Below are 15,894 nucleotides of genomic sequence, written 5' to 3' on the forward strand. Positions count from 1 at the left end.
CCAGTTTCAGTGGATAGAAAGGATAAGTCCTATTTAGAATTCCAGGAAGTTTCTGGGAAATGAGAGACTAGAAACACAATGTGCCTGTTCTTTCAGATGTTTTAAAATTTTACTAGCCAGGCTTGGTGGCTCAAGCCTGTAATCCCAGCACTTAGGGAGGCCAAGGCGGGCAGATCACAAGGTCAGGAGATCAAGACCATCCTGGCTAACACGGTGAAACCCCGTCTTTACTAAAAATACAAAAATTTAGCCGGGCATGGTGGCGGTGGGCACCTGTAGTCCCAGCTTCTCAGGAGACTGAGGCAGGAGAATGGCGTGAACCCGGGAAGCAGAGGCTGCAGTGAGCCAAGATTGTGCCACTGTACTCCAGCCTGGGCAACAGAGCGAGACTCCGTCTCAAAAAAAAAAAAAATTATTATTATTTGGTTAAGTAATTTGGGCACATAGTGAAAAGGGTATTCAGTGAAAAATGTCTCCCTCTCCTGTCTCTCAGTCCCAATCCTCTTCTTTAGAGGAAACTTGTTAATGAGGCTTTTTGTATGTCTGTCTAGAGCTTATGTGCATTTATGAACATGTACACATACATGCATTTTTACCCCTTTCCACAAAAATGGTTGGCCTACTCTTAAGAAGCTTGAATGAGAAGTGGAAGAGAGAAGACAGTATTCAGAAGAGAATGCCTGATCAAAGAACATTATGGTTATTTTTCCTTTAAAGGTTTAAAGAGGTCAGCTTGGAAGGAACCAATAGGCAGGGAGGTTTCTAATCTGGGCGACCATGCCTCAGAAAGACCTCCAGGAACCTTTGAATTGTGTGCAATTTTTGTGTGTGTACATTTTATTGTTGTTGAGACAGGGTCTCACTTTCTCACCCAGGGAGAAGTGCAGTGGTGCATCACAGCTCACTCAGCCTTGACCTCCTGGGCTCAGGTGATCCTCCCATCTCAGCCTCCTGAGTAGCTGGGACTACAGGTGCAAGCCACCACTCCTGGCTAACGTTTTGTATTTTTTGTAGTGACAGGGTTTTGTCATGTTGCCTAGGCTGGTCTCAAACTCCTGGGCTCAATCGATCCACCTGCCTTGGCTTCTAAAGAGTTAGGATTACAGGCGTGAGCCACAGCATCCAGCCTTGTGTACATTTCTCGAGGAGAGAGCTTATTTTCCTCAAATTCTCAATGGAATCTATAACTGAAAAATAACCACTTTTTTAAAAGCAGGAGAAGGAGCTTGGCAGAAGATGTGAGGGAGTAGGTGAAGAGCCAGGTCACGTGCTGCAGCTCAGATTAGGCGTTTGTTTGACTATGGAGTTTTCAGTTAATGAAGTAATGCCTTACTGGGCTGACTTATTTCTGCCCGAGGTACTTCATGGCCAGTTCACCACCATCGGAGCCCTGTGGTAGGACCATTCTGATGACCAGCTCCTGGTAGAGCGTAGTGTGGTAAGAACTGCCTCTTGGATTCTACCTTCCTAGGATTCCTCCATCCAAACTGAAAACAAAGACTTCATTTATTCCACCAACATTCCTGACCTATGGAGAAAGTAAAATTGTTGCCAAAGATACTGATACCCTTTTTGTCAGTTAAAGTCTTTCTCAACTGAGTGTTTTCTGGTCTCTCTAGATAAAGTTGGGGACAGGGAAGGGGAACGAATAGGCCTTAAAGTCACTCCAAGGGATAAGTGTGGGCCACTGTTGAGTACAAGTTTCTATTAATTTGATACTGAAATCAAAAGTGGAAGTGAGGAGCAAGTAGCTGTTGTAGTATGATGATGATGATTTTGATGATGATAATGACAATGATCTAGACAAGTGCCCGTGGAGATAGAAGTGGACAGATTCTAAATCTCTTTTGAAAATAGGATTGATTGGTTTTGCTGATGAATTGTGTGTAGAGCGTAACGGAGTACTTAGGGGAGAATTCTTGGTTTTTGGATTAAGTGAGTAGATACAGGTGCCATTTACTGAGGCCACTTCAGGGAAATAATTTATGTGAGTAAATAAAATCAATTTTAAACATTCAACATTTGAGGTGCTATACAAAAACCAGAAGGAGAAGCTTTCCCTGTAGAGGGAGTAGCCAGTGTAAATTCCCTAAGGAAGGATGCACTCATCATGTGAAGACAAAAAGACCAGGTTGGCTGGAGTTTAGTGAGTGGAGGAGTAGTACTAGGTGAGGTTAAAGTAGGCAAGCCTGAAAATAGGGCTGTGCCAGCCAGCATAAGGAATAGTATAGAATGCTGTCTGAGGGTTTTACATAGGGGGAAATATGACTGCTTTGACCATATGTGGAAAATGTAGAGACACAGAAGTGGAAGTCGGAGGCCAGTTAGGAAGCTGTTGTATTTGTCCAGGTGGGGATGATGGTGACTTGGACAGTACTGGTTTAATGAATGAATAAAGGAAGAAAGGGTAAGATGTAGCAAAAGACAGTAGAATGAATTCATGTTCTCTTGTTCAAACAGCTTCTAATTTTCTCTTATATACAGAAATATTTTTAGTAAGTGAATACATAAAGGATATTTAGCTGATATTCTTTAGCTAATGAAGATAATCAGGTTATTAGCTATTAATAATAGTACTGTTCCATCCTTTTGGCTAATTTGAGTCATGTAGATATTGATGGGATAGAGATTGCTAGGAAGCAAAGAGTGAACAGAAGAATGTTAGCCATGTTAGCAAATAGGCTTGCTGATGAGAATGATTTGTTCAGTATGATACTAGCTTTATTATATTATAAACTAGTGCTTCAAATGTGTCTAAGTGTGGTAGAACTTTTTGAGAGGGTCTGGACTTGGCTATAGTGATAATCATGAAGGTAGATTCGGAGACAGAGTTGTCCATGGTATGGCTTTAACAAGATTTGTTTGGTATGCCCAGGTGTTAACAGAACTTTTATAGGTCCTGAAGAGTTAACCTAACTTGTAGACTCCAGGTCAGCAATAGAATTAAGCCCTACAGAAAACCATTTGTGTCACTATTTCCGTAGTTCTCTCAAGGATGTGTACATAGCTAATGCCAACTGAGAAGAAGATGATTAACTCCATATAATAACTGTCTGAGTTTGAGTAGGACTGTTCTAGGATATCTGGCTGAAACTCTGGCATCTTTGGTGATGTCCGTTACATTAACCAAAGCTCCAGTAAGTTATTTTTCAAGCAGAACTCTTCAAAACTTGTTTTCATTGATGAATTGTAATCATTCTTCTGCGAACAGGTGTAGTCCTTTTTAATGAGCTCAAAGTGTAGTCCATCCATCCTATTAATATTTTAATTAATATGCCATTAATCTCCTTAAAAAAAATCTTGTTCCCCACATAGAATATTAGACTAAGTGGATTTTCTGCATATACATCATGAGTACCAGATAATTTTTTCTTTACTTTTTGTAAAAACCTATGAAGTTGCACAAATTAGTGAATATACTAGAAACCACTGAATTGTATATTTTAAAATGATGAGTTTTATGGTATGTGAATTATATTAATTAAAAACTTATGAAGAATTGTAAGGCACTTTCCATTGTTGGCATTTGGTTTTGTGGAAAGACATTCACTATGGACTACTGTATATATTCCGGAGCAAATCTCCAATTACTTTTTGAGAATAGCCTTGATTTGACCTAAAGGTATCACTCAGGCACACCTTTGTTTGAACCAGGGGATAGCTTTATTTCTGGGAAAACTTAACAGGTTAAATTTCTAAATTTTAATAGCATGTTCAATAACCTGTTTAGGTTAAAGAAATAACTGCTATTTATTTAGAATTTGTACCAACATGACTATAAACTATAAACTTGTTTTACTAAGGGCTGATGTTTTTTTCTTTTTTTTTTATGACTATATATGGATGGTCCAGTCAGTGCCTGCCACGTAGTAGGCACTCAATATTTGTTCAATGATCAACTGAATGAAAGCTGCATTTGTAGCAGCAGCAGCAGCATAACATGCATTATCTCGTTTGATTTTTATAAGAATTTTATCCAATAGCTATTATTATTCTCATTTACAGATGAGGAAACCGACCTTAGAGATACAGTCTCTGCTTCTCAAAATGGAGTATCTTTTGGGGAGTGTGCGGTGTATGCAAAAACCACAGAATTAAAATGACGCTTGAATAATACTTGGAAGTGTCAGTTTTATTTGAACATTTTGGGTAGGTAGAGCAACATTTTTACCTTAAACATGGCTAATGTTTAAGGTAAAGTGCAAAATTTGAGTGAATTTTAAAGATAAAATGAGTCTACTAGGCTTGGACCCTAGAATAATGTACAATTTGAACTGTCATACCACTTTATTTCAAAGCCATACTGAAAAAAAGTGGTATTTACAATATAGTACAGTGTAAGTCCCTGGTGCTCAAACTATGCTGTGTGGAGGCTTTACATGATATTCATAGACATGGATGGTTTTAAAGGAATCCATTTTGATATCTTTAAATTCCATATACACTCTTTCCTTCAATTGATCTGAGAATGTAACCTGTGATAGAAGTACACATTATTTTTTCTGTAATTCACCTTTATAGTCAACCTCCCATTTTACAGAACAGCATACTTCTCACTTGTGTGCAATATTACCATGGTACAAAATGTTTGATATCATAAAGGGACAGTATGAGATACTGGATTGAGAACATGAATGACGCAGGAACAGTCAGTTCTTTCCACAAGTACAATTACTTGCTTTCAACAAAATTTAGAGGACTTTATGTAGATGTTGACTGATTTTTAATTTTTTTTGATGGTTCACTGTTACATTCTATCATATAACTCAAAAGGAGTTCGGAGAATTTGAATGACGTGGAATAAAATTCATTCTATCATTTATGTGAACAACATTTCTCAGTGCTACATCTATGAAAAAGGAAGACTAGGAATAGAATTGATGCTATACCTTGTCCCATTCTAGCAATTAGTAATACACACTTGAGAATATACAATTACTTAAAAAATTCTTTTCATTAAGCTACATATATATATACACACACACATACACAATAAATTTCTATATATGTAATTTATGTACTAAAAATTATAATACTTTATTTTGGTCACATATAATTGTAATAAACCAGAAGAAATTTGTTGTTTTATCACTAAGAGCTTTATGGTCACAGAAAGTGAAATAATTTCGTGATACATAAATGATCAGTGAAAGTTTATCAAGTTTAAAATAGGAAATAAGTTTGGAAATGGAATTATTCAAAGAGCAAAGGGAATGAAAATTTATAACCATTGAAGAGTTTGTTTGTATTTAAATAGGTAATGGTGGGTACATTTAGATTCTGTTAGATGTAATAGTTTATTATTAAAGTATTAGCATTTAAATTACTTCTGGTAAGTGCATCCTTTGCAACTGATTACATTAAAATATGAAATATTCTTGCTGACTTTAAAATGCAGGTGGGGTATATATATTTTCAAATTTCTCATAAGGGGTAGAAATACAAAAATATTTGACAGCCACTGGCTTATGGTACATGTTCTTCAGCTGCCTCTTTAGTTATTCTCTTGTATCCTTAATCACATGAGATCATTGGAAGGTTACACAATAATTAGGCCCTTTCAGACTCACCTTTACTGAGTTGTCCTTTAGTCTTATGTTCTTGGTTTTTATGGAAAGTCACTGAAAAAAGAAAGAGCATTTGAAATCTGCTTAATATTTGTTGTGAAGTTTAGTGTCTTTATCGATTTTCTTCTAGATTTAATACCTGGACATTTTTTGTTTTCCTCATTGCTTGGTATGCGTCCTCCTTTCTGACCATGATATCTGAGTAACTGAATGTTTCTCTCTTTGCCCAGGCCCCTTGAAAATTCAGATCCACATTTGATGCTCGGCTCTAGTATCACTATTGATCTTTTCCAAAGGATATCTGTTTTTTTCCTTGATCTTCTGTTTATAAAAATTAATTTTTGTGTATTTTGTCCTTTGGGAGTGTACAAAAGATATATCTCAGATACTTATGGGAAAGAGAGGAAGTAAAAATTTTAAAAATAAGCAAGATTTATTTTTATGTTCCTCCTTGCAGCTAGGGGATAAAATAGATCCTCAAGAAAAATGCTTTCAGCCTAATATACACATTATTATAAAATGTATTACATTTTGATTTGAGGGCTAGTCTGTACATAGATTTGTCAAAGGTTGGAAACTTAGTTCCGGTATTAGAATGTGTTTGCCAGTTTAATTTTGTAACAAAGAATTTCTGCTTCACTTTTTCTCATATTGAAGATATAAGAAGATTGCATATACATAAACAGCTTTAATCTTGTCCCATAAAAAAGTGTCTGGCTTTTAACTCTGAAGCTGATGGTAGATTGGTCCTTTAGATTCTAAACTAAACTGTAGAAAAACTCCGACACACAACTGGGCATAAATTAATAGTGACTCAGGGCAGTCCTCAGGGTAGAGGTAATAGAATTGACTGTTTCTGTGACAGTTTCTGGGAAAACTAGTTAGTCCAGCTTTACAGATTGCTCAGCTTCATGTGATACTGTTTTAGAATAATAAATTAAAGACATTCTTTCTGTCGTCAGAGCTTCTAGGCCAGTTAAAAGGAGAAAAAATACTAAAAACCAAAATAAGATTGAGTGAAGAATAATGCAGCCCATTTTGAATAATGTCTCATTCTGTGCCAGTAGGGAATGAACTGCCTCATTAGACAATGGAAGTTAGTTGTATATCTTAAATATTTTAGCCAGGCTTTTCTTTTAATTTTTTTATTGCACAGAAACATAATGGAAAAACGTCCATCTTACCAGTGTAGCATCAATAGCATTAATAGTTTGACATGTTCCATGCTTCCTTCCAGTCTTCATGGATTCAGGATTCATCGTTTAAAACAGTTTAGTTGCCTCCAGTCATCCTTGGTAATGAAAATCTCACAGGTTTGAATATGTTTACTCGTGCAGACAGTTGCAAATACTTCTGTGTGTCTGCTGAAGTAGACACGTGATGCCACCTTTGTTCTAATACCAGCAGAGTATATCATTCTTTATTAAGAACAAAGGCCTGGCACAGTGGCTTGCGTCTGTAATCCCAGCACTTTGGGAAGCCGAGGCAGGCGGATCACGAGGTCAAGAGATCGAGACCGTGCTGGCCAACATGGTGAAACCCTGTCTCTACTAAAAATACAAAAATTGGCTGGGTGTGGTGGTGCGCACCTGTAGTCCCAGGTACTCGGGAGGCTGAGGCAGGAGAATTGCTTGAACCCGGGAGGCGGAGGTTGCAGTGAGCCAAGATCGCGCCACTGCACTCCAGCCTGGGCGACAGAGCGAGACTCTGTCTCCGGTTTAACAAAAGCATTAAAAGCCAAACAAGGCGTCATTTAGTGATACATATTGATTATACCTAATTAGTGACAAGAAGTTCCCTATAAGCATTTATGTGTGAAGCTGCTTAAGGATTGAATATTGTCTGCTGTTGTTAATAGGTTGGGTGACTTCACTTCGGGCCTCCAAATGGTCTAGATGTCATAAATCAGAGGTGTTCAAACTTCCTTTGCATCACAGAATGACCAGGAGAGCATTTAAAATGCGTACCCCTGAGCCTCACACTTTGTAGAGTTGGCAACCTAAGTGGTTACTTTGTAGCTTGTCAACCAAATTTGCACATTTTATATACTTTTTGAAAATCCATAAAGATAAAACTAAATACTTGAGAAATAATACTGTTAGAGTCATTTGAGATGAGCATATTTTTTAAAGGTAAGCAGAGACATCGGGGAAAAAAATGAGATAAAGGAATCATGGGATTGCCCAATACAAACAGGAGGGCTGTGTTGTGTGGGGAGGTGTAGAGGTGAGGACACATTTAATAGTGGATCTAAAGAATACTGTAATTGAAATAATTGTCAGATGATTGTGAGGCTTACCTTTCTAGGCATGCTAATGTTCTTTAAGTAGAGGTCACAAACTCAGTGCCTACAGGGCCCAGACAGGTAATGCAAATGTGAGTTGTTGAGGAATGTTACAACAGGAGACCCTGAGGCCTCTACTGGAAAGCCATTTCTAACCAGTCACAGCCTATTGTTGCCAAACCAAGTCCAGTATTTCTAGATCTTTCAGTTTTTAAGAGAAGCTAGAATTCTGGATTTTATATGAAGACTGTAGATTTTTAGGTGCTGACTTAATTTATTAAAGGCACTAAAAAATGAACACTCATCTCTGGGTTGGGCTTGATCCACCTGCCATCAAGTTGCAATCTTTGTTTTAGAGCTGTGTTTCTCCAGGTGTGGTCCCGGGATTAGCAGCATCAACATTATCTGAGACCTTAATAGAAATGCAAATTCCTAGGCCCTATCTCAGACCTGCCGAATGCCCAGTGCCAGGGGTGAGACTTAGTCATCTGTGTTTCAACAAGCCCTCTGGGTGATTCTGATGCATGCTCAGTTTTGAGAACCCCTGTTTTAGAGCATGGAAGTTGACATTACAATTTATATGTGGGGGTAGTAGTAAAGATAAAAGTTCATCAAATATCCTGTAAATATCAAAAATATATCAGATGTATTTTGTTTTCAGGTATATGTAGCTTCATCTTTTTTGCCAGAATCTCAGAAAACACAATAATTGTGTTTTCTCCCTTTTCTTTCTTGTTAAGAGTATTGCAAATGAACTTAATAGCAATTCTGTGCCACATTTTGACCTCACTGGAACACATCTTAGATTTTATTGATTGATTGCTTAAAACTAGGTAAATAAGTTATGTGGCTTTACGAAGCTTCAGTGTTAAATCTCCTTTACAAGTATTAAATATAATATTCAGTAAGTCCTCACTTAGTATTGTTGATAGGTTCTTGGAAACCGACTTTTAGCCATATGATGTATAATGAAACATATTTACTCTAGGCTAATCGATATAGACAAAAATTAAGTTCCTGTGGCATATTTCTGGTCACAAAACATCCCAAACTTCTAAATGAAGACCAAAACACTTATAAACACTGAAATTAATGTGAGCTCTCCGCACATTTAAGAAAGATTAATATAAACAAGATTATTATTCACCCACTGATTCCAGTTCAGGGTCGTGGGGGCCAGAGCCTCTCCCAGCAACTCAGGGTACCAGGCGGGACCCCACCCTGGACAGGACCCCATCCCATCACAGGTCGCACTTACGCTCACTCAGGCTGGCACCATGTGGATGCACCACTGAACCTAAAGTGCACTCATCTTTGGAATGTGGGAGGAAACAGGAGTACACGGAGAAAACCCAAACAGACCTGGGGAGAACATGCCAACTTCACACAGATAGGCTTAGGCTGGGAATGGATTTTTTTTTTTGTCATCGTTATAACAAAATGACATTGAACAAAACGACATTATTCAAAGACCTACTGTATATTAAAAATAAGGAACACTTCCTTATCACATTTTTCTGAATTGAGTTCTGTTTGCTGGAATTAGAACTACCATTCATACTTATTTATTTTTATATAAAAGAGGTTAATTTGTGTGATTTTATGTAAGTCTGGCTTCCTAATTGCTGATCAGGTTGTTTATATTTTAATGCCCAAATATGCCAATATTTTCCTCCATTCTCAATGTAGAAATGATTGCTATCCTGATTGTTATCCTTAAAGTTCTTGGCCAGGTGTGGTGGCTCACACCTGTAATCCCAGCACTTTGGGAGGCTGAGGCCTGCAGATTGCTGGAGTCCAGGAGTTTGAGACCAGCCTGGTAATGTAGGGAGACCCCATCTCTACAAAAAAAATACAAAAACTTAGCCTGCTGGTGGCACTGCCTATAGTCCCAGCTACTCGGGAGGCTGAGGTCAGAGGATTGCTCGAGCCCAGGAGGTCGAGGCTGCCGTGAGCCATGATCATGCCACTGTGCTCCAGCCTGGGCAACGGAGTGAGACCCTGTCCCTAAACAAACAAAACCCCAAGTTCTTTTTTTGGATAAACCAATCTTAAACATTTAAAAGTCATTAGTGCCTTGCTAATCAGACACGAAATTTGTGTAGAGAATTTTCTTACACTTAAAACTATGCAAAAAGCTTGCCGGGCGCGGTGGTTTATGCCTGTAATCCCAGCACTTTGGGAGGCCGAGGCAGGTGGATCATGATGTCAGGAGATCGAGACCATCCTGGCTAACACGGTGAAACCCCGTCTCTACTGAAAATACAAAAAATTAGCTGGCTTGGTGGCGGGCGCCTGTAGTCCCAGCTACTCGGGAGGCTGAGGCGGATGGCGTAAGTAGACCCGGGAGGCGGAGATTGTATAAGTGAGCCTAGATTGCGCCACTGCACTCCAGCCTGGGCGACAGAGTGAGACTCCGTCTCAAAAAAAAAAAAAAAAAAAAAAAAAAAGAGTGTACAAAGTTTTTCATGTATTTTGAGGAAACTTCATACATGTGTCACGTATTAGGTGCTTAAAATGTACTTTAGAGTATTTAAAATGCTGCGATAGACTGAGAAGTTGGGAATAATTTGATTTAAAGTCATAGATATTGAATTAGTAAGTCATCTGATTGTGTTTATATATAATATTTTAAATAAAAATACATGTATATTCACAGGGTAAACCAGACTTGAATACGACATTGCCAATTAGACAAACAGCATCAATTTTCAAACAACCGGTAACCAAAGTCACAAATCATCCTAGTAATAAAGTGAAATCAGACCCACAACGAATGAATGAACAGCCACGTCAGGTAAGGATCTAATTCGTTCTCCAATCTTATTTTTCAGAAAAATGCTGGTATTTTTACCAGAAATAATTCAAATAAAGTCTGGTTAAAATGGAGTATATTTGGAAAGAAAATTATTTTGTGTCCTAGGCTATTACATGAATGCTGAAGTATGCAAAATTTAGGTAAAATATTTTTAAGAAAAAATTTAAGAAGCTAATTACGAATGAATCCAATTCATAATATGGACTAAATTTTTATGCTTTTCGTGTGGTAATATACATCAGACTTGGTTCTGCTAATCTTAGTTTTTTAAAGATTATCTTTCCAAGGATAATATTTCATAGAAGAATGAAGCATGTAGTTTGTGTTGCTTAGTTTAAAAATATTTTCTATTATTTGGAAGCTAAAACTACTTTTTATTCTGATTTCTTGTTTTGTGAAATCTGTCCCACCCCTTTTGAAAAACAGAATTAGATCAACTTTGTCAATATGGTATATTGTCCTGTGACTTCCATTTTTGTACAAATTCAATTTATTTTTCTCTTTCTTTATTGCTTCAAGCTGTATTCCACCAGAATCTTTTCTTAGAAAAAAAGCATTACCTGAAAGGCCTCCCTGCTGCCTATTAATGCCATATAGCCCGGGGAGGGAGACTGGACAAAATGCTTAAACCTTCCACATAACCTTGCTTATTCACTCCCTAATTGTGGTCAAAAAGCCTAGGTAGTTCATGAATTTTTAGTAGCAATTGGGGTGAGGGAGTGGAGGGAGAAACATCTGTGCGTTTTTTTTTCTCTCCTTTCTCTGCCTCCTCCCACCTGAGTCCACCTAAGGATTAGAAACACTGACTTACCTACGACGGTTATCTTTTGCTCTCGTATTCCCCTTTTAGATGTCTCACTCCACCTTTTCATTTGAATTTTGTTTTTCACTAGTCCTTCAAGTGTCTCATCTCCAGACTTCATAAAGGATTGGGCCAAAACTTTCAGACAGTTGCTCTAGAAGAAACTACATAAAGAAATTCAGTTCCCACATCCTCTGTAGTGTTTTTTCCTCTTCAGGTGAGCCAGGAAAACAGAAGATATTTGGAGCCACATTGGATCAGCATCTTGCTATAGATGTCTCAAGATTTGAAGTTCTAAACTTGCTTTACTGTTGGTCCCCAAGAGATTCAACAGGGGCCATGTAAGTGTATCACATCCAACATAAAAGATGCGTACCTGCATGTGCCTTTAGGCTCTTGTCACCACTTAGGTTTTCTTTGGGCCATTCAGCTTTCTGTGTGAGGCTTTTCCCTTCTGTTTTACTACCACACCCAGTGATAGTCACGAAACCACAGGAGGTTGCAGTATATTCATTACAACAGGGAAGGAATTCTGGCATTCTGAACTTTGCCCACCTTCATAAAGCCATTCCCTGGTTGTATTCTTTCTCAGATACTGTCTAAAGTCTTGAACATCTTGTCCTTTGACTTTTTGGTGATTTAAAAATCATTTCCCCACAAAGATATTTATTAATTGAAAATTTTGGAAGTATGTAATTGGGTAAAACAGATTTGCTTCAAAAATTCTGAAAGATAAAGAAGGTGGAATGTAATATTTAATTAATAATATCGTTCCACGTTGGAAATTTGAGTTTCCTTATGAGATCAGATAGTATTTAATAGATTTTATCCTCATCTTTTCTTTGCCAAGTCATTCTCAATATAGTCTATAAACCCAAATGTTTTATTTAAAGATCAATTGATTAGCAAATTCTGGCCATTTTAATAGTAATTTAATTATTTTCTGCACCTAAATTCAGTCACAGTTTTAAAAACCTCTAGTAATTATTTACTGGGTGTTTCCCTGGCTATAGAGATATTGGTAACTTAGAGTTTTAAAGTTGAAATAACCAGACTAGTTGCTCCTTGTTCTTTGGTATGTTGAATAGTTTTAAGTTTTCCTTCTTTTATTATGGTGTATGAGATTATTCTCAAATGAAAGGTATGTGTCCAAAGAGCAAAGTTCCATCTCCTCCATCTCTCCCCAAAAAACTTACATCATTTCAACCCAGATCTTTTGAGGGTTTAATCTTCTTTTTAGCTTGCATAGACAGGAAGTGTTTAAAATTATTTAGCAGGCCACTTCTCCAAAAGCTTTGGCTGTTTTTTACTTTATCCTTATGGTACCTGACAATTTTTGCTGGATGCTTTTGATTGTGCTAAGACATTAGTTGTCTTTCCTCTTTCTTTATCGTCAGTGTAAGAATTGAGGTAATATTTAACCAGTGTCTCACCAATAGGACTGTGCATTGGGCAGAATATTGGAAAATAGTAAAAAGACAATTTTCATGTTAATGTTTTAAAAATCATGATCTGTCATCCAAAGTATTCCAGTTTAGATTCAGTTTGTTAGTAAAGGAAAGATGTTGGTTTTAATTCTATTTTGATATACATATGGCAGATGACTGCTAATCAGCTATTGTAATTGAGGAGATAGTTGGCAAAATATACATAGGCAAAAATGATTCTTCCAATTTTGCTATCCATTACTTAGATTCATTGAATTCAGTTGATAATATAAATTGCCAAATATTCCAATTGGAGAAGTTATTTTTATCAGAGAATAAATGAATTAGACAATGAGGTTTCTATTTTTGAGGTTCCCATAGATATAAATGTTTTTATTCTTTATATCACATTCTTTTAATAAGATGTTCAAGATAGTGGTATTGTAATTCCTTTTAAAGTGTTGAATTTTGAAGCCTATAACTAGGATTAGACTTCTGAATATTAACTAGGCTTTACTGTGAAAAGATTTGAAATGTTTAATTTAGACGAGAAGCAATCATTAAAAATAATAATTCTGTCTTTTATAACCAACATCCTATGCCCAGGTCATTTATATAGCAGCCTAATTTGAATTCTATAAAATACATAAATTATGAATTTTTAATGCATCGACTCCTTGAAAATGCCTTAGCTTTAAAAGTGCAAATTAGGGAATGTAAAGAAAAGCATTAAACAGAATTCAGCAGTGATTTCTACTTATAATTAAAATTATAAGGTAGCGATGGAATTTGTAAAACCTAGTTATAATAGGGTAGTAGCCAGCCATTTTTGTATATAGCATCAGTGTATTTGATGATTGCTTGTCTTTTCTTTAGATTAAAAAGACCCCTGTAGTGGGGAGGAGGGAACTCTGCCAGTTATCAGACTATTATCCCAAACAGTAATCACTGAAATATCCTTATTCAGCTAGATGCATAAAACACATCTCAAGATCTTTTTAGTCTAATTGAGTTGTAATTTTTGCTGGTAACAATGCCTTTCCTAGTTCACCCCCTTCATAATGTGAAGAACTACCATTTCTGTTTCTTATTTCTTTGCTGCTGTCATCTTTGGTACTATCTGGTCTCTTGATTGCTTGTTTTTCTCTTTTAGCCTCAAACCAAAGAAGCTTCATCTTTGAACTATTACTTCTTCCTTTTAATTATTAGATTATAGAGGGCTAAAAGGCTTTTGTGTTTTTGACAGTCTTTGAATATTAATTACATTTCTTACAGAATATTCATTTTTTTGTAGGAGTAATTGTTTAACAGTAAAGAAGCACATTTGATTCTTCCACTTGATCTTAGATTTTTTTCCTTTTATTTCATTTTGCCAATTCCCCTTTCAAGGATATGAAACTTTCCTTTACCTACTTCCAGAAGCCAGCTTTTTCTTTTAGAAGGAATGTTTTAAAATGTATTAGAAGAAACTTTCCTGATTTAAGATAAATTTTGTAAATGTGCAGTTTAAAGTCACTGTGTATGAAAAGTGTGTAAAATAGTTCAGCTTTCAGTTGCTAAAACTCAGAGGGTTACTATTTCAGGCATTCTAGCAACATTTTCTTGTTTCTAATCTCTAACAGTTGTTTCTAGTATAGTCTCATTATAATGTTCTTAATGATTGACAAATAGATAAGCTAAAGCACAGAGTCTCATGGTGAATATATTTCTTTGCTCTAGACAGAAAAATTGACTGCCTGGGCAGAGAAAATAGAGGATGTGTCCTATAACACTTAAAAATATTACTCTGGGTACTGTTGGGAAGATGCCATATACAAAGTGCCAAATGAATAGTAGAATAGTACAGGCAAGTGCTATAGGTGTTTAAGAAAAGTGAGGTTACTGTTGCTAGGAGGCTTGAGGAAATCTTTAGAACAGGCATGAAACATATGCTGGACATATTTTTAAAATGTAAAAAATATTTTCTAACAATATTTTATAATGTTTTCTTGGGCTAGATTCCCAGAAATATAATTAGTGTGAATATTTACATTTTTGATGCATACTAGCAAATTGATTCCAAAGAGCTGTACCAAATTAAAAGACTATCAATAAGTTAGATACTTTCCAGTTTCAGCTTACCTTCTATAGCAGCAGTCCCCAACCTTTTTGGCATCAGGGACTGGTTTCGTGGAAGACAATTTTTCCATGGAGCAGGTGAGGGGGAGGGGGATGGTTTTGGGATGAAACCATCCCACCTCAGCTCATTGGGCATTAGATTTTTATAAGGAGCATGCAACCTAGATCCCTCACATGCACAGAGCACAGTGGGGTTTGTGCCCCTATGAGAATTTAATGCTGCCTCTGATTGGACAGGAGGTGGAACCCAGGCAGTAATGCTTAACTCCTGCTGTGCCACACGGCTCCCAACAGGCCATGGACCACTACCCGTCTGTGGCCTGGGGGTTGGGGACTCTTTTTCTATAGCTTTGAGTATTATTAGTACTTTTTCTTGGGGGGAGAGTAATTCAGTAGTTTAAAGGGGTATTTTATTTTAAATTTATATTTATTTCAATATGTATAAAGTTAAATAGACTGAGGCATTTGTGTTAAATTTAAAAAATGAGAAACGTTTAGAGCTTTTTTAACTAGGGAGTAGCTTTTATATTACCCATCTGAACTGAACTTAAAGGTATCTCCTGGTGGCCTAAAGCTAATTCCAACACCTGTACTCCACAGATACACTTCCTCCTTCCTTCTCAGAGACCCCATCCAATGGAGTATGTCACTTACCTTTTATCTTCAACCTGTCTCGAAACTGGCTTCTTCCCAAAACATTTAAATATATTCGAATCCACCCCATCTTAAAAAAAATTATCTTCTTCACTGCTCCCCTTTAGTGTTTATTCTCTTTCTTTTCTTGTTAAAGTCAAACTTCTTGGCATTGTGTGTGTTTACTATCTGCCTTACCTCTTACTCAGTATGTTTATGTCTCTGAAATAATAGCTTTTGTTCTC

The 15,894-nt window shown here is 36.8% G+C and overlaps 1 protein-coding gene across 1 annotated transcript in view; it reads left to right on the forward strand.

Moving 5' to 3' along the window:
* MBD2 (methyl-CpG binding domain protein 2) overlaps positions 1-15,894 on the forward strand; it is a 70,100-nt gene that overhangs the window by 25,264 nt on the left and 28,942 nt on the right. Inside the window, exon 3 of the mRNA XM_055298728.2 lies at positions 10,511-10,648. Coding sequence (XP_055154703.1) covers positions 10,511-10,648 — 138 coding nt within the window. The remainder of the gene's footprint in view (positions 1-10,510; positions 10,649-15,894) is intronic.

The sequence above is a fragment of the Symphalangus syndactylus genome, chromosome 1 (assembly GCF_028878055.3).
Source record: "Symphalangus syndactylus isolate Jambi chromosome 1, NHGRI_mSymSyn1-v2.1_pri, whole genome shotgun sequence".
NCBI classification, from domain to species: domain Eukaryota; kingdom Metazoa; phylum Chordata; class Mammalia; order Primates; family Hylobatidae; genus Symphalangus; species Symphalangus syndactylus.